The 20,193-nt window shown below is 35.0% G+C and overlaps 1 protein-coding gene across 2 annotated transcripts in view; it reads left to right on the top strand.

Annotated features, from left to right (window-relative positions):
• Positions 1-19,677, top strand: part of CNR1 (cannabinoid receptor 1) — a 26,175-nt gene extending 6,498 nt beyond the window's left edge. Inside the window, exons 3-4 of one of the 2 annotated variants that reach the window (XM_044674245.1) lie at positions 18,135-18,283; positions 18,359-19,677. In XM_044674245.1, the coding sequence (XP_044530180.1) occupies positions 18,198-18,283; positions 18,359-19,619 (1,347 nt within the window). In that variant the 5' untranslated portion in view covers positions 18,135-18,197 and the 3' untranslated portion in view covers positions 19,620-19,677. Of the gene's footprint in view, positions 1-18,134 lie in introns of both variants that reach the window. The other variant, XM_044674244.1, reaches the window with a different exon arrangement.
• Positions 19,678-20,193: the final 516 nt, after the last annotated feature.

Here is a 20,193-nt window from a genome sequence, read left to right as displayed (position 1 = left end):
AGATAGATATAGATAGATAGATAGATAGATAGATAGATAGATAGATAGATAGATAGATAGATAGATAGATAGTGATGCTCTGAGCTGAACTTCTACAGAAGAGGCTAAAAAAGAGGAAATTTCCATTGTATGGAAAGTCAGTATCACTATCCTTAAAAACCATTTATCATTTATAGCCCTGGGTCTTTGTCACTCTGTCCTTTCTTTCCAATTGTTTTTTACTTAAAAATCAGCTTGGTTTCATGCTCATTGTACTCTTAGGTGTTTTGTTTACTCCAAAATGAATGAAACAACTTTTCATGATGCTATCAATCGTTATCTCTTTAGCCACTACAAATTTTTTTGCCTTGAGAATTATTACCAGTTAGGGTAGGAAAAGGGTACATACAATATGGGAGAAACAAAGCAAAAAAAAAAGCTAATTACTCAGATTATGTAGACAAATAGTTGTAAAAAATCATTTTTGCAAACATAGAAATTTAGTTTGGGGAGAATAAGCACTGACTACTTCTGAACATGGCTGTTTTTCACTTCATATGAGTTAACAAGATAGAACCATTACTTCGCTTTATTTCTTGTATCCTTATTTAAATACCTTATCTATATAGAGTATATTATCTAATATACACATGTGATAGCTGTATTTTCATTAATAGACATTAATAATTGCCTAAATTATCCAATTTATTAAATAAAGCTTTTCCAAAGGAGTCATACTGCCTAAACTTTTAGACTATACTCACATTTTTAACTCTTCAGGCTGTTATTATTTAATGATCTTGCCCTCTCTATAGAGTTCTAAGAGTTGTGTGATTAAATGGATAATTCAAGCAAAATCATTGGCTATGGACCTGAATTACTCAAGTCATCACAAAGTCCTCCATTTCATTTTGACTGTATAGCCCTGTTCTACATCCTGCATTGTAGTATTTTGCCAGAATTTTGGAAATTAGGCATTTTATAATATGAAATGTTAAATTTGAATTACTTTTCCCTTTTTTACACCTTTGCTTTTTTTAAAATATAGGTAGCCATGAGCTCTTAAGCAAAGGCACTGACAGTAAATGTATGTTTTGGCAGAATCCCATACACACAAAATTGGATAGATTTTGCAAATAGAATTAAGAAAACTGCTGTAGTGGGTTCTTAATTGTTTCTGCGTACTTTGCAACTAAATAAATACTCTATAGTGCTCAAGCCAATCTCATTTTCTGGACTAAATATATGATAGTATCCTTCTTGGATAAGTCTAGAAAAGAAAAGAATTCAAAGACTAGAAAAACCTTCAGAAAACATCTAGTCTTTACCCTCATCCCTCGGCAGTACTACCCCAATACTGTTCCAATTAAATAATAAGAAATTTTTTAATAAAAAAAATCTCTAGGAAAGGACATTCTAAAATAAGCAGATTCCCTTAGCAACCCACTGCAATGTTTCAAAAGCCCGTACTACCAGAGAAGCTTTCCCTTAATTCTGACTTTCATCTTATAGCTTAATCTCATTTCTTCTTCTGCCTTTTACAACCAGTTGCCATCTGTACAACACCACCTTTCATGCTAAAGAAGACTATTATTAAATTATTGGCTAAATAATATGTCTTTTTAAGCACCAAATAATCATTTTATTTTTTTTTAAATTTTCATCATTAGACTCTTTTCTGAACCTTTAAAAAAGTTTATAACATACATCTCAAGCCAGAGTCTGAGTTGTATAAAGCAGTATAGTAGGAAGAATGCTTCCTGACTTTTCTAAGACATATTTTGATTTCTATGAGTGGCAGCATATTCTAATAGAAAGAACAAAGGGGCTGGAGTCAGAGGACTTGGGTATATATCCCACCTGGGGTACTTAGTACGTGTGCATTATCAAACAAGTCACTTAAATGCTCTCAGCTTCATTTTTCTCATCTATAAAATGAGGGACTCGATGATCTCCAAGGTCTTTTCCAACTCTCAATCTGTAATTATATGATCATCTGTAAAATCAAGAGATAAGGCTAGATAATCTCTAAGCTCTATGCCAGTTCTAAATCTAGGATCTTGTGTTTCATATTTTGAAATTTAAATCTAGCACTACATTGCTCAAGCACATTTGAGCACATCTCATCTCTTTCCACTGTGCTATTTGTTATTATTTGCTATCTAGTAGTCTTCCCCCCACCCTATAGGCTGTATTACCTCTAGATGTTGGAAGAGTTCTTCCCTTCAACACTTTTACCAGAGTAGAAGAAACAAAAGTGACTTTAATTTTTGAAATGATATTGACAAGGGAGAATATTTGGAAATAAATCAAGGATTACTCATCCTAAATCAAAAACTGAGGCAAAATCTGAACATATTTTGAGGTTTCGATGGAAAACATCACCATTTCAAAATTAATAAGGTATATGCACTTTCTCAAGTTATGACTAGAGATTTAGCTCTGTGCTCAATAAAATGTAGATACAAAGTTACCAGTGTTGTGATTTTCATGTGGTTTTTTTACAAGCTTGGAAGAAGGGAAATCCAAAAGAGGGATGTAGTTCTTCTTGCAATTGATTTTTGGTTTCTGAGATATTCTTCCTCCTCCCGCTCTTAACATCTCTTGGCATAGGCATATCATTGGCTTTCAGGGGAAGAAAAATTTTCCTTTACTTCTCCTCATTTATTTTTCTTGAGATCAAATTCCAAATATTTATATATATTTTTTGTTTATCAGTATACTCAAATTTCTACATTCATTCTGCTTAGGAAAAAGCAATTAGAAATTTGGATTTTTATAGCAATTATAATTGACTATCCCACCTCATAACATTTTCTTATTTAACTTCTAATTAATTCATTTGTAAAATGCATAAAACATTGCAGCAGGATAAATTGCTCATCCACATAGAACAAAAACCATGGCCACTGAACAAAAAACAAATTGGCCACTGTAGGTTTGTAAATGTCGCTCGGTAAATGCCACTCTGTCTAGTGGCTGGCATATTACACAACTTCTACAACAACTGTGAAAAGTCCCTTGCATTTAGAAAAAAAACTAATTTGGGAAAGATTGATAAAGACTAATGGGCATTTTTGTAAAGAAAATTGGTTGACTGCACATTAACTTTCAAGTTAAAGTTCCTGAAATAAATATATGAATTAATTAATATTATATATATATAATGTTATATAATATGTATATAAAGTGTGCCTTAGATAATATAAGCACCTATATCAGTGCTAGCTATTGTCTTAGTAACTTTTAATGAGACACAAATGTGCATATAAATATGTATGTATACATATTATATATATGCACATGAATACAATCTGTATAAGCGTAAGTGGATAAATATCTCTTTAATAAATCATATACAAGCCAGGCAAAGATTGGAATAAAAAAGATTTACCTGATGATGGTTCAGAGACAATACTGCTGGCATTTTAGCTTCTGACAATGATAAACAAGTTTCTGCAGTTGATAGAATTGTACTTTCCATAAAATCACTTCATACTCAGATGATTTAGCCATATTGGATGGGTCATTGTGTGGATTAGGCTGTTTCAGACTTGATTCCTATTCAAGACCATTAGCTTTGCAGGAGAAAAACTATCCATAATCATAAACTTCTTGTTCCAGTCATCTGTCTTGCACACTCGCATCCTGGGTCAAAGGGGGTGATGATTCAGTACAACATGAGCTGCATCTAAGAGGGAAAGAAACTCCATGGATAGATTGATGAGGCACCATCTTCAGATATAGACAATCCATTATTATTTCATTATTATAGATCTTATTACTGTTGAATATTTTAATAACCAGGTCTGCTTGTTCAATCTAAGCAAAGGGACTATACTTAAGTATGGAAAGGATTCATATTACCTACTTGTCCCCCAAGGAATGGGATACTACTGTATGAATATGTCTATTGGGGCACATACCATGTAAAAAGTCTGTGGACTGGAAAATATTAAGGACTGTAGGCAGTAGTCACATTACTATGGCAAATGTATATACCTGGTATATTTTTGTCAGAACCCATGAGTTCATTGACAGTGATGGTAAAATGATGGAAGCTTACTCTAGATTATAGACTAACCCCAGAGAAGAATAAAGGGAGGAGCTTTTCTTTCCCTCTACTCAGTGATGAGTAGTGTCTTTTCTAGTCAAGTGAAGCTAACACTGATTTTAAGCTAAATTGAATGTCTTCATTTTTAGAAGGTTCTTTTAAGCTTCCATACATTACCAATAATCTTCTTCATCCCTTGTCTGAAGAAGACTTCGAGGCCAAAACATTAAAATGCTTCAGGCTGTTGTCCCTGGTTCTGTTGTCTGTAGTCTTATTTTGTTATGATTTTCACAGACATCACAAAGATGAAATACCAAATGGTATTTCTCATAATGTACAAAATGGGACGATTACCTCCCCATTTTTCCTCTTTATTATAAACTGTTATTAAAATGGACAGGTTTAATGATTTGTGAGGGGTGTTTGTTTTGGATAAACAAGGCAAAACAAAAACAAAAAACAGTAGAAACATTTTAGACCAAAGATTATGTAATAAATCCATTGTAACCTAGAGTTAGAAATTCTAAGTTATCTCTAATTCTGAGATTATTGTATTATGTACACAAGAAAGCATCACTTTCCTGGTGCATGCCTTTCGAGTATTCTTCAAAACTTGCCTTTGGAATAATGCACTGGATGGGGCAGTATAAAGTAAAAGGGAAGAGACCTCAAGTGCTCTGCTTACCATCCCCTCTGCCAGTCCAGTTCTGCCTCTTTTGCCCAGAACTGAAAAGTTAGATATCATAATGAAACAGTTCTTGGAGCCCTTCAGGATTTGTTGGTAGTGAGAACCAACTAATCCTAGTGAGAGAATTCAGGAATCAGAAACTTGTTTTTTTTAAGTCAGATTTTGAGTCACACAAACCATACTCCAATATTATGTCCTGAAGCCAAAGAAATAAGACATTTCTTAAAAGCTGGGCTTTATTTAAGTGCTATGTCTCTTCTAGGACCACAGGGCAAATCTTTTTGCTAATTCATCAAAGAGAAAGGAAGTGAAAATATGTTCTTGGCAAGTAGGAGGGCATGTAGCACATTAAAAAAATTTTACATAAAATCTTTATTAATGAATGTTGCGAAGTCAAAACTATAGTAAGAGGATGTGTTTGTTGTGCATGTTCCAGTTATTGGAAGAGAATTGATGTATCTCTACTTTTAATAACCAAGCCCCATTTAAAAAAAATTAGTATCTTTGTTGAATACTTTTATATATGAACCATCATCTTTATTAAGTTGAAACTCATTCTAGTTTTTTATGTGTTAAAAATATGTTACATCAGTAACACTTGATATGATAGCATTACCTAGTATCATATGATAATATCAAGTAATACTTGAAAATGATAAAGTCTTCATATTTGTAGTATATCATAAACATTATCTATATTAAATGTTTATTATGAAACTGCATGTAAATACGGAAATACATAAAAGGTGAACATTGGAAAGGACTGTTTTTACACAATTTGTAAGGATGATTCACTATCACTAATTGCATAAAACATCTAGGTATTTTTAGTGTTTTTCTAAATTGGAATATATGTCTGAATGTTTTAAGGAAAATATTTTATGCATTGATTTTCATGAGTTCATATGGATAGCACTAAGTACTAAGTTGTTGGAAATATTTTTCAAAGTAAGGTTAAATTGAAAAACAGCTTCCTAGGAACCTTGATTTGTATTTAGCTTATATTTATATAGCTGTGTCTTAAAGGGATGAGCTTTGTCTACAATTTAAAAAAAATAGCTATTTATAAAATATTCATTTCTTTGAAAAGTCTCCAATGGTTGGTTTTACATTGTTTCTAGAGGATATAGTTATCTCTTTCCTGGTACCACTAAAACGTATATGGAGAATTAAAGGCTTGGCAGTCAAGTACCTATGCACAGCATAATAGATTTCATTTTAATATTGGAAATTGGAATTTTAATATTGGAAATGATGTTAGAAATGACTCAAGTGATTACATACTTTATCTGAAATATCTGAATGATTAACTCAACTTTCCATTTTATGTTAGCACTGGAGGAAGAGGAAACAAACTAGTCAAGTTACATGATTAATTATTTCATGGAATTATTAAATAAACTACATTGACTGAGCACAATTCCATAACAAATTTCGGTTGTTGACTTATACAGTCCCAATAGTAATAAATAAATGTCCTTAATGTGATGAATTTTGCCCAAGGGAGAAAAAAAAGTATGCTATGCCTATTGAGAACCTAATCTTGGATATGATCCATTTAAAATAGCTTACTAAAATGTTCCTTATTAACTGGGGGACATGTATTGGCAAGAGATTTTATAATATTGAATTAGAAGGAATTTGGACTCTGAAATTAAGGAACTAATTCATTTAATAATTATGTTCATTGGATCTCTCATTCTCTTAAGCCTTTCATAAGTCTATCAAATAATAACAATACAAAACCACTGAGTAGGGACAAATAAGTTTAGCAAAGGACTGTAACCTTTTCTATAATGTGTCATAAAACCATCAAATGTTAAAGCAACAAGGGACCTTAGAGATCATTTTATCCAATCCCTTCCCCAAAGTCACATAGTTAGTGGTCAAACTGGGTCTTGTAACTCAAGTCTCAAATTCTAGTTTGGTGAGCATTTGATTTCTCAGTTTCATCAAGATAAAAAATGTATCCCTTGTGTTTCTGACCTTGCAAAGTTTATTGAGGGTGAATCAAGAATCACAGATTCTAAAAGCTGTAATGGACCTCACAGGCCATGTAATCCACCCAATTACTGAACAAGAATCCTCTTTACAACATCCCTGAGAGTGATCATCCATACTGTTTTTGAAGACCTCCACTGAGTGGGAGCTCACAATTCCATTTTTGGATTGCTCTAATTTTGGGGAGAAGTTTTTCCAAATATCAAGCCCTCTTTTCAACATCTGTCCATTTCTTCTAATTATCTTCCAATGTTAAAAAAAAACAAACCAAATCTAATAATTCTTTTGTATGACAGTTTTTCAAATATGGTTATGTGCAGCCCAGTTTCTCCTGAAGGCTAATCATCTCCAGTTCTTCCTATTGATCCTTATCTAGCAAGAACTTGAGATTCCCCACCATCCCAGTTATCTATGTCTCCAGTTAAAGTCTTTCCTATAATGTATTGTAAAAGAACCAAACATTCCGTACTTGGGATTTCATCTGACCAGGGCAGAGTACTGCAGTCCTCTCACTTCTCTAGTCTTGGAAATTATGCCTCTCTTAAAATCCAGCTTAGATTACATAAAGTTTGTGCTCACAGTTCACTAAAACCTCCATGACTTTCAGGCAAAATACCATTAAGGAATGCCATTCCCATCTTATACTTGTAAAGTTGATCCTTTGAACCCAAGAGTAAGACTTTACATTCACCCCTATTAAAATTCATCTTATCCAATTTCATTCAACTTTCTAGCCATACAAGACCTTTTTGGAATGTGTCATCTAACATGTTCACTCTCCTCAAGTCTGTATAAAATTAAAATTTGATAAGCATACAATTTATTATAGCATCATAGAGCTAGAAAGTACAATAGAGACATTAGTCTAGCCCCCTCAATTTACATATGTGGAAAATGTCTTGCCTAAGATAGTACATGGCAGGGACTTTGGGGTTTAGATCCAGGGCTTTTGGCTTCTAATCCAGACTCCTTTCCTCCTGTACCACTGCTTTTTTTCTATTTCTTCATTATGGTTAAAAATATTAAACAATATAGAGCCAGCAGAGATGGCTAGATTCCTATATTGAAGACCTCCTTCCAAGCTGACACCACATCATTAACTACTTTTTGGGTCCAGCCATTTGACCTGCATCAAATCCATCTAATTATACTATCTTCTAGCCAATAGTGTACCTTTTTGCTTGCGAGAACAGAGTGAGAAACTTTATCATATACTTAGCTAAAATGTAGATATATTTTTCTACAGCTTTCCTTTGATCCTTTGAAATAAGTTGAGTATTCTTGTCCAAAAAAATAAAGCAATTGTGATTAATCTGGTAAGAGCTATTCTTGATGAAAATATGCAGAATCTTTATAATGCCTATTTCCTTTTTCTCAATGTCCACTAATCATCCCTTTAATAATATGTTCTATGACAGAGGTCCTGAACTTGGGGTCTAGGAACTTGTTATAAAAATATCTTAATAACTGAACTGTAGAATGATTTATTATGTATTTATAGTACAATTATAGGTATTTACATATCATATGTATTTTATCTTATATATTTATTTAATAACATTATTTTCAGAAGAGTGCCATAGACTTCAACCAAAGTGGCCAAGGCATCTATGGCACACAACAAAGGGTAAGAACCTCTGGTCGATAATTATCTAGGAATTGAAGTCCAGATCCCTATAGTTTGCATACTTTATTCTCTTTTCTTTTTTGAAAATCAAGACATTTTTCTTTCTCTAGCCTCTCCTGTTCTTCATAGCCTTCCAAAGATCACTGGTAGTGCTAACCAATCAGCTATTTTCAATTCCCTTCAGTGTAGTTGGTCTGGACCGGATTCTTTGAATTTATCAAGGCAATGAACTGCTTTCTTACTGTCCTCTTATTGAATATCATCAACTCCCTCTATGGCATTTTTGTTTTATCTTTTCCAGTTCAAAAATTCTTGGGAAATCAAACTGGAGCAGATCTCTCTCATCTGTCCCATCTACATCAGTAGAAGTCCTATTTCATCTTTGGTATCTTTACTCCAATATAGCTTCAGAAAACTTTCCTTTTACACATATACATATATTTATCTATATTTGTTTGCATATGTGTATATATACACAACAATAACAACAACAATATATATATATGTATATTCTTTCCTGGCCTCTCAGTTCATTTTGAGCTTTAGCACTTTTAATACTGTTATTACAGGACTATGTCACATTTCTGTATTTTACCTATGCAACCTGCCCTAATTTTCATCATATATCTTACATATCTTAGTAAAACCTTTTATTTTTATTTTTTTAATGCCAGGTTTTGAGTTTACTGTGCAACCACATTAGTGTCTTAACTACCTTTTTTTTTCTCCTCATGGGAACTGATTTTCTTTGTGCTTTTAGACTTTCATTGCTGAGAACTCTTTATCCCCTGTAGTCTGGCTTTCCAATAGAATTTTAATTCTTGGTTTCCTACTTATTAATTTTGGAATGATTTGAAATTGGCTTTCCTAGAATTTAGGGCTCATATCAGACTATTTTCAGCTTTTCTCCATTCTGTTACACATTCTAACATTGAGTAGTAACTTCCTCCCAAGGTTCCCATCATTTCCATCCCATCAACCAGTGTTCTCTTTGTTAGTAAGGATTATAACCGAGAATAGAACATTCCCATGTTAGTTCTTCCTTATTTTGAGGTGGTACCATATTGGATTAAAATGAATCCCCAAACTTCAATGTCAGTGTGGTCAGCATAACGTACAGGGCAGAGGTTCTTTACTTTTTGTATCATGGACCCCATGAGCAGTGTGGTAAAGCCTATGAATCCCTTCTTAGAATAATTTTTGACATAATTAAAGGAAATATGAAACTTCACTTAGAGATAAGTGAAAAATGCTCACACCCAAGTTGATAGACCCCCTGAACTTAATCCATGGGTCCCTTAGGGACTTAGGGACCCTTCTCTAGAGGATCCCATTTTCCATCTGCTTTCCATCTGACAATATCTGTATTACATGAAGTAAATATAGCAGCTAACCTAATTTAACAAAGATGTGTAATATCAATTACACAAAAAAAATACTAGAAGCAATTTAGTTCTCAAAATAGTTACCACAATGAAACCTGTGATTTGGGCAAAGATGTAGCTGGTATAAAGAAATTAATCTCTAGAATGAGAACATGAAGGCTAAAACAAATCACTTGCCATTCAGTTATACTAGTAAAAACATGGCCCCAATTAAAGTATTTTTATTGCCTGCCTACTATTGTTTAGCTGTCAGAATTATGATTTTAAATACCGTGGAAAATTGATAGAGAGTATGAGCAGAAACTCAATTTTTAAAAACTGATATTATAATCTTGAAATACCTTTGACAGTACATTATGCTGACAAGTTTTTGAGAGGAGGAATGTGGAGAGGCAATTGCCCTAAAATTATGCATTTTGTTAATATAATCCAATAGACAGTGGGAGGCATCGTAGATACCATATATAGCTTAAATGGACCCAATATACCATCTATATTAAAATAAGCAAAATTCTAGTAAAACCCACTTAGATGTTGTTGAGTCACTGTTTTACTGCAACTTTAATAAAAATCAACTGCCAATTTAATAGGTGCAGCCACACATTTTGCCAGAGATTTCCAATTATGATTTTCCCAGTAGCAAACACAAACAAAATTAATGTCAGCCGCATCCCCCAAAGCCTAAACTATATTACTAATGAACTCCCAAGTACTCTCAAAGAAAACTCTCTATGCAAAAACAATAAGGTGGAAATTACTGTAATAATCCAAATGTAGAAATAGAAGGAAGAATTATTGAAATGCAGAGAGGGATTTGCCTGTCATGATCCCATTAACTTTGTTGTTACCACAGCATATGAACAGTAGCACTTCTAAATCACTAGAATATTCAAATAGTATGAAAATCATGTGATTTTACTGCCCATCCTCCTACACTATCTTCTGTTGGGTGATCATTAGTTCTATGGAATGCCACAACTGAAAGGTTATGAAGTTGGCTTTATCATGAATATATTTAAATTGGAATTTTGATCATATGTATGGGAGACAAATTAAATCATTGGGACAAAAACTTCATCTAAAATGTATATATTCCAAATCTGGCCTCAGACACTTCCCAGCTGTGTGACCCCGGGCAAGTCACTTGACCCCCATTGCCTACCCTTACCACTCTTCTGCCTTGGAGCCAATACACAGTAAGGGTTTAAAATAAATAAATTAATTAATTAAAATGTATATATTCCTGGAACCATACCTCTATTTTATTTTATTTTATTTTATTTTACTTCATTTTATTTTATTTTATTTTATTTTTGAGATTACATCTCCCTACTTTCCCAGATTGGCAGAACAATCCCACTACTGGTCAGTCTGAAAACTTTGACCTGTTTCATTTCTGACAAGGGTCAGGTCTGTTTCACTGAAGGTAGCCACCATACACAGAGGATATCATCCTGGTGCTCTACCTAGTCCTGAAATCTGATGGGTTTCGAAAATCCTACTGAAGCTCAAAACCCCTAGACTAGCTCACTAGTCTCAGCTTCCCCAGGAACAGGTATTAAAGGCTTGTACCACCCAACCCAAATCTGATACCAACCTCTTAAAGAGTTCCATGAGTTAAGGAATAGATTTTCCTGGTTAGTGATGGAAATGGTATTTAAGCAAATTATATTCTGTAAGGCTGGTGCTGGCCACGTACTTTAAAGAGGCATCTGTCTCCATTTAGCTAGAAGATCTTCCTGAAAGAGAAGATGGCTGAATGATTTATTATTATAGATTTTTGGATACACCACAGCACTTGTCAACCCATTGAATGCACCATGGCACTGTGGGGTTTCACAAAGAAATATAAAAGATGGCACCAGTCCTTGGAGAAGCTTATGATCAAGTCAGGAAGACAAGATGAAATATACATTGAGAAACCTGAAAATGAAAAGCAAATTATAAGTAGTACCATGCAGAAAACATGCTTTAAAATTGGGGGCAGGACAGGTAGGTGTCTCAGTGAATAGAGAGCCAGGTCTAGAGATGGAAGGTCCTAGGTTTAGATCTGACCTCAGATATTTCTAGATGTGTGACCCTGGGCAAAGCACTTAACCCCCATTGCTTAGGTCTTACCACTCTTCTATCTTGAAAATAATGCATAGTATTGCTTCTAAGATGGAAAGTAAGAATTTTTTTTTAATTAGAGGAAGAAAATGGCACCAGATCTGGCAAGGGACATATTTATCAGAAAGGTGGTGTTTGAGTTGGTCTTCGAAGGATGAATAAGAAGCAAGTAGAGAAAGTGGAAATAATTTTATACAGAGGAGGATAGTGTAAACAAAGATAAAAGGTGAGACATAAGGCATGACAGTGGTTCAGTGGATAGAAAGCCTAGCCTGGAGTTGGGAAGACCTAGGTTCAAATTTAGCCTTAGACACTATCTAGTTGTATGACTCTAGGCAAGTCATTTAACTCCTTATTAGCTAGCCATTACCACTCTTCTGTCTTAGAAATGATAATTAGTTTTGATTCTAAGACAGAACGTAAGGATTTATTTTAAAAGATTCAAATTGTAGTTAGTTGCCAGATTTTGGAAAAATCCTTTGAAAAGAGACTATTTCATTTTTGTCTTTTTATCACTAAGGCCTGACACAGGGATGGACCCAAACCAAGTTCTTAACAAATGCTTATTAAATTGAATTGTTTCTTCAATTAGGTTGTAAGTTCACTGTAAATGAGGAAAATCTTTCCAATGTGGGGTGAGAGCCATATTTGGAGTTATTTGCATCATGGAATTATTAGAATCAAATGAGGAAAATATACACACAATACTAAGTAAATAATGGTTTTTATTAGCATTGTGTTGGGCACAAAATAGACACAAGTATGAATTGGGATGAAGTATTTCCCTCCATTTTCCACTACAAAATACTCAGTGTTCTGTTTCTAGCATTCATGTCACTAATAAAATTCTATTCCATTTTTCTTATTGAAATCTTTTTTAAAATTTATTTCTTTTATCACATTAGTCTGTTCACCAATTTTTAGTTGTATATTCACAGACAGTGAAAGAATCAATCTAAACAAATCAGAGGTTGTACTTGAGGGAATATGTAGGAAAAAGGTAATCTGGAAGCAGATTATGGAAGATCTCAAAAGCCAAGTATGAGCAACTACTATTTGTATGACTTTGGGCAAGTCACATTCTCCCAGGAACTGTTTGCTCATATATGATATGGGAATAATGATTTCCAATGTCCCTTCCAGCTCAGGGGCTAAAGTCTCTTAAGATCTCAGTGATAAATAGTAACTAAAGATGTAAAGAAAAACAATTTATCTGAACATAAACTAACAGAGCTACAGCCTACGTAGGAGAAGTGTAGCGTGAAAGATTCTAGGTAGAGAAATAAATGGGCTACTAAGTGGTACAGTGTGTCTGAATTGAAATCAGGAAGACCCAAGTTCAAACCTGACCTCAGATTCTAGTTGTAATGCCCTAGGCAAGTCAATTAACCCTGTTTGCTTCACTTTCTTCATCTATAAAATGAGCTGGGGAAGGAAATAATGAACCACTCTAGTATCTTTAACACTCTAGTATACTTTACTCTAGTATCTTTACCAACGAAACTCCAAATGGGGTCAAGAAGTTGGACACAACTGAACAACAAAGAAATGAACAGGCATAGATCTTTCTGCTTTGGAGATCAGAATTTTGTAGGAAAATGATTTTCAGTCTGAATTCATCCAGAAAGGGTCTTATTTTCATTGTGGTCTTAGAACTAAAGGTCTTAAAGTTTAGTTCTAGATGTGAAGTAAGGGAAGCTGAAAAGCCAGACTTCCACATTCATAGTAATTGATGCTTCTATAGAACTTGAAGATTTGCAAACTATCTTGTACATATTCTCTCTGTTGGTTTTCATAGCTCATAGTTTTATGAAGTAGTTAAACCTGGTCATCAGCCCTATTTTACAGGTGAGAAAACTGAGACTTAGGCTAAATTATATGGTCAAATGGTTAAGTAAAATTTAGTAAGGCTTTGAACACAAATCTCTTATAGACTTATAAATCTATTTATGAACAAGAGCCCAAAAAGAATTTGGTCCAGCTCTCATTTTACAGGCGAGGAAACTCAGATAGAATGAATAACTTCCCCAAAGTCACTTGGTAAGTGGAAGAATTGGGATTTGAACCCATTTCTTCATTTTCTAAACCTAACATTCTTTCCATGGCCTTGCATTCAGTATTATTTTCACTGATTCAAATGCCTCTTTTTAATCAAGGCCATGTTTGATTTTGATTTTATAAATAAGCCATGTTCCTGTAGTTTTCCTTTCTGTATATAATAACTTTGTAGTCAACAGTTAGTAAATCACTTCATATGTTCATACAATTGACTGTATGATGATATATGAATAATACCCCTTTGAGGGAAAGGGTACCAGAAAGAGGAAGCTATAGTACTGTCTCAAGACCTCAGTCTATGGAATTCAGTACTCTCTAATGTCTAGGGTAGTGTCAATGGAAGTGACCAGTGGTAAACAAAAGAAGCCATCTGTTTAGAATCCTAGAATCCTCATCAAAATGCTTATTAAATTAATCAATATCACACATTTATCATATTTCTCCCAATGTCCCCTCAAAGAACAACTTAAAAAAAGAAAAACCATCACTATAAATATGCATGGTTCACCAAAACAATATGTCAAAAGATATATGCCTTATTCTGCATTTTAAATCTATTCCCTCTCTGGCAGGTGGTAGGTGATGTGTTTCATATTCATCCCACTTGATTCATGGTTTATTGCTGCATTGATTAAAGTTCTGCTCTTCCAAAGCTTTTATTCCCCTTTTAATGTTTTCTCATTATGTAAATTGTTCATTTCACTATGCATCAGTTCATAAAGGTCTTCTCAGTTTCCTCTTAAACTTTCTTTCTATTTTATCATTTCTTATGGCCCATATATTCCATCACATTCATATAAAACAGTTTGTTTAGCCATTCCCCAATAATAGACACCCCCTTAGCTTCCAGTTTTTAGCTACTATGAAAAGAGGTGATTTTACACATTTTTGTATATATGAGTCCTTTTCCTTTTTTGCCAACGACAAAACCAACATATACATACTATCTAACAGTGTAGAGATACCAGAATCCCTTACAGATACTAAGATTACAAAGATCTCTTTATAATAGCTCATAATTCATATTAGCCAATCTTTCTGACCTTTATTTAAAATGTCCTTTCCCCTAGTTGTGACACTTTTATGTTGCAAATATGCCAGGCAGCTTCTCTGCATCATACTCTTGAAATCAAGTTGTTTAGCCAGTGCAAATTGACAGTGGATAAGAGTTTATGGGTTTGTTTATTTCTTGTCATGATTTTTGCTCATGGAAAGATCAGTTATTTCTTCCATTTTGAAATGCCTTCAAGGCAGGAAGAAAAGGGATTAGAATGCTTACAATATTCTGTGCTTAGAAACACAGAACAGATAGCCTGCTCTTTCTGAGTTCTAGCTTCAAGTAGGGGCAATCTCTGAATTACATCAGGTAGAGATTTTGAGCTAATTTATTATTACCAGAAACAAAAATAAATATATTTTCTCTCACAGTATAGTATGTTCAAGCTTGGGGATGATGTTCATATTTTTAAGTGAAAGAGTTCAGTTTGTGATTAATTAAATAATACATTAATAATTCAGTCCAATCTTTGGATTTCATAAAGCAAGGCAGCAACATCAATGTAACAGATTTTTGTAGATTTTGAGATTACTGATTTCCTCAGACCTATAATCTTTTCTTCTTTGGATAATACCAAATTCAAGAGTCTGGGATTCCAGCTTTTACTTAATCTGGACCCTCTATATCTATTAAAACAGTAGGTTTGCATAGTGGATAGGACATTAGACTTAGGGTTCAGCAGCCTTGAGTTCAAACTCTGCTTTGGACAGTTATTAGCTCTGTAACCCTAAGAAAGCCACTCTCTGTGTGCTATTAGTTTTCTGATCTGTAAAACAAAGAGATTGAATTCAATGGCTTCTAAGATTCCTTCCAACTCTGAGCTGATGATCCCATGCTTCATTTTCCTCCTACTTGCTAACAGGAAATTTTTGTTCAAGTCAGGCATGTCTTTTTTCTATATGAAATGAATATTTCTGGTCAAGTCAATGAGCATTTATTGACCACTTACCATATATGAGGCACTATGCTAAGCAGAGAGGGGCAAAAACACTGCTTACCATCAAGGAGTTTATAATCTAATAAAGAGAAAAAATATTCAAACAAACAATTAAATATAGGTGAATATAGGGCAGCAAAGGACAGGCATTAACATTAAGGTAGGCTGGGAAAGGCTTCTTATAGAAGGCTAGATTTTAGCTGAGACTTTAAGGAGACCAGAAGGTAAAGAGAAAGAGGGAGGAAATTACGGACATCGAGAACAGCCAGAGATAATGCATGGTGTCACATGGAAGCAACAGCAAAGACACCACTGTCACTGAAAAGGGACAGAATAAATGGAGAGAATTCAAGTGTCAAAAGACTGGAAAGGTTGGAAGTGGTGAAGCTATGAATGACTTTAAGTCAGTGAGAGAGGGGCAGCTGGGTAGCACAGAGCACCACGCCCAGAATCAGGAAGTCCTGAGTTCAAATCCGACTTCAGACCCTTCCTGTGTGATACTGGACAAGTTACTTAACCTTGATTGCCCAGCTTTTGCCATTCTTCTGTCTTAGAACTGGCACTAATACAGAAAGTAAGGGTTGTTGTTTTTTTTTTTTTAAAGAAAATGAGATGATTTCAGATGAAATTTCACTTTTTCTGTAGAGCCTTTCCTGACCATTAGAGAAGCTGTTTTTTAAGACCTGTGCTTGTACCAGCTACCTCACATTTTATGAAGTAATACTTTATAAACTATAAAGCAGTATATAAATATGAGTTGCTTTGATGATTACTAGGGGCACCTAGGTGGCACAATGGATAGAGTGTTGGACCTGGAGTCAGGAAGACTCATCATCCTAATTTCAAATCTGAACTCAGACTCTTACTAGCTCTGAGACCCAAGCCAAGTCACGTAACCCTGTTTGACTCAGTTTCCTCAGCCATAAAATGAGCTGGGAAAGGAAATAGCAATCCACTTCTATATCTTTGCCAAGAAGACACCAAACAGAATCATGAAGAGTTGGAAATGCCTGTAAAGCAACTCAACAGCAACAAACAAGGATCAATATTGACACCTTAGTGAAAGCCTCAGTGATCACTAAGGATCATCCCCTGATTTTATAGCTAAGGAATTTTAATGCTCAGAGAGTAATCTGACCAAGGACTCATAACCAGTGATAGAACTGGAACTACAACCCAGGTACTCTACTCCAATTTTCAAGGTTCCTTCCGAACAAGAAGAGGGTAGTGCTTTGAAGTTTGCAAAGTGTTTTTTATATGATTATCCATTTTATCCTCATAATAATCCTTGGAGGTAGGTGCTATTATGACCCTTTTTGACAGATAAGGAAACTGAGCCTGACTAGTAATTAAGTTATTTATAAGTGTCTGGGAGATGATTTGAATTCGTGAGTTAGAGTCTAGCATTCCACTTGTTTTCCACCAAATATCTTAGGTGCCACTAACATCTCTATTGTGTAATTTAACATTTAATAATATATTCTTTTCTAGTTGTTTTGCAACTTTTAGAGTTGACTAATAAGATAACTGGTTCTATAGGGTGAGCGATCATATCTAGCACTCTTTTGGTGTTTGTATTTCAGGCCCTACTATGGTAGATGCTTTAAAAACACTCATCAGTTATGAAATATGTGTTACTCCTTGTTAGCATTTATTTAATTTTTGCTATCACGCTATCCAGGAAATACTAATTCATAGATAAATTAAATAGTTTAAGCTATGAAAGAAATATGTCTCTAGTACATAGTGGTATCACATCTTTTTGTAGCTTTCTCACAAATGAGTCACCCAACTTCGATCTATCCTAAGTCCAATCCTCTTTCAACAGACTCTTAAGTGAGATCAAGCTTCCTACTTGATGCCATATGTTGTGTATAAAATAACACTTAATAAAATCTAGTGTTCATATTGCACCTATTATCTTAATGTGCTAGGCAATTAATAAATATTACCATAGGTGTTCCTCATAACAGCCCTGAGAGGGAGGTGTTATTATTGTCCCTGTTTTACGGTTGAAGAAACCTAGGCAAACAGAGGTTAAATGAATCACCGAAGGTCATACAGATAACAAGTGTCTGAGGCTAGATTTGAACTCGAATCTTACTGACTACAGTTTCAGCACCCTTTCCACCGTGCCACCTAGCTGGAGCTAACTTTGGAGTTCAATGTTTACAATATCATTCTGTGTCTCCTTGATTTTATCTTCCTTGACTGTTTCTTTTATTTTCCCTTCCTCTAGGATTTCTTCCCCTGTGTTTCTTCTGGGTCTGTTCAAAAACGTGCATAATTGAAGCCAGAGGTTATGAAGTCCAACCTAGATGGCCTCGCGGACACCACCTTCCGGACCATCACAACAGATCTCCTCTACGCAGGCTCTAACGATATTCAGTACGAAGATATCAAAGGCAACATGGCGTCCAAACTAGGATACTTCCCACAGAAATTCCCTTTAACATCTTTTAGGGGTAGTCCATTCCAAGAAAAAATGACTGCAGGAGATAATCCCCAATTAATTCCATCAGACCAGATAAATATCACAGAATTTTACAACAACAAATCTTTATCCTCCTATAAGGATAATGAGGAGAATATCCAATGTGGAGAGAACTTCATGGACATGGAATGCTTCATGATTCTAAATCCTAGTCAGCAGCTGGCCATTGCGGTGTTGTCCCTCACACTGGGCACTTTCACAGTCCTGGAGAACCTGTTGGTGCTGTGCGTCATCCTTCACTCCCGCAGCCTCCGCTGTCGACCCTCCTATCACTTTATCGGTAGCCTGGCAGTGGCAGACCTCCTGGGGAGTGTCATTTTTGTCTACAGTTTCGTTGACTTTCATGTGTTCCATAGGAAAGATAGCCCAAATGTATTTTTGTTCAAATTGGGTGGAGTAACAGCTTCCTTCACAGCCTCGGTTGGCAGTCTCTTCCTCACGGCCATTGACAGATATATATCCATTCACAGGCCACTTGCTTATAAAAGGATCGTCACCAGACCAAAAGCTGTCGTAGCATTTTGTGTCATGTGGACCATCGCCATCGTGATTGCTGTGCTCCCCCTGCTAGGATGGAATTGTAAGAAGCTCCAGTCTGTTTGCTCAGACATCTTTCCTCTTATTGATGAAACCTACTTGATGTTCTGGATTGGAGTCACTAGTGTTCTGCTTCTGTTCATTGTGTACGCCTATGTTTATATATTATGGAAAGCACATAGCCACGCAGTCAGAATGATCCAACGCGGCACCCAAAAGAGCATCATTATTCACACATCAGAGGATGGCAAGGTCCAGGTCACTAGACCTGACCAAACCCGCATGGACATCAGGTTAGCGAAAACCCTTGTCCTCATTCTGGTGGTCCTGATCATATGCTGGGGTCCGCTGCTTGCCATCATGGTCTATGATGTCTTTGGGAAAATGAACAAACTCATTAAGACAGTGTTCGCTTTCTGCAGTATGCTCTGCCTACTGAATTCTACCGTGAACCCTATTATATATGCTCTGAGGAGCAAGGACCTGAGGCATGCTTTCCGGAGCATGTTCCCTACTTGTGAAGGCACAGCACAGCCCCTCGATAACAGTATGGGGGAATCCGACTGCCCGCACAAACATGCAAATAGTGCAGGCAACGTTCACAGGGCTGCTGAAAGTTGCATCAAGAGTACAGTTAAGATTGCCAAAGTAACCATGTCTGTGTCTACGGATACCTCGGCTGAGGCGTTGTGAGCTGAAGACTTCTCAGCCACATTGGGAGAAAAGAAACTAGGCTTTTTTTGTTTGTTTGTTTGTTTGTTTGTTTAAAGGAGTCTATCTTCTCATATTTTTAAGTTTACTATATTTAATTAAAAGGTATTCATCACAACCATCATTAGTCATTTTAAATGATGAGAAATGAAAAGACAATTCTTAAAAGGTTTTACACTTAAGAAAGTCAGTTTGTTCTTTTTTTTTTAAAGCATGTTACTTGAGTCACCCATGTTTGACTAAATAAAGGAAAATGATCTGGTGAAATAATGGAACATTTGTAGGGGAACATGATCGAAACTTTAAGTAGTTGTTTGAAAAATCCCATCAAATGAGTAAAGCCTTTGTAACCATAACTTTCATGCTAGTGTAAAATGTATTTGATGTCTATAAGTAAGAGGTTTCTGTTTTCCCCCTAAAAGCTGCAGTACAGAATTAGAAATATTTTGTAAAACTGTATTGTCCTGTAAACTGTGTACTGATGTTTATTACATGTTATTTATATTGGTCTATGGGCAATATGGAAAGAAACAGACTTCCATGGAAATAGTACAGA

Source organism: Gracilinanus agilis, chromosome 4, assembly GCF_016433145.1.
Source record: "Gracilinanus agilis isolate LMUSP501 chromosome 4, AgileGrace, whole genome shotgun sequence".
Lineage (NCBI taxonomy): Eukaryota > Metazoa > Chordata > Mammalia > Didelphimorphia > Didelphidae > Gracilinanus > Gracilinanus agilis.
The sequence above is the reverse complement of the archived record's forward strand: the minus strand, read 5'-3'. Positions and strand labels throughout refer to the sequence as shown.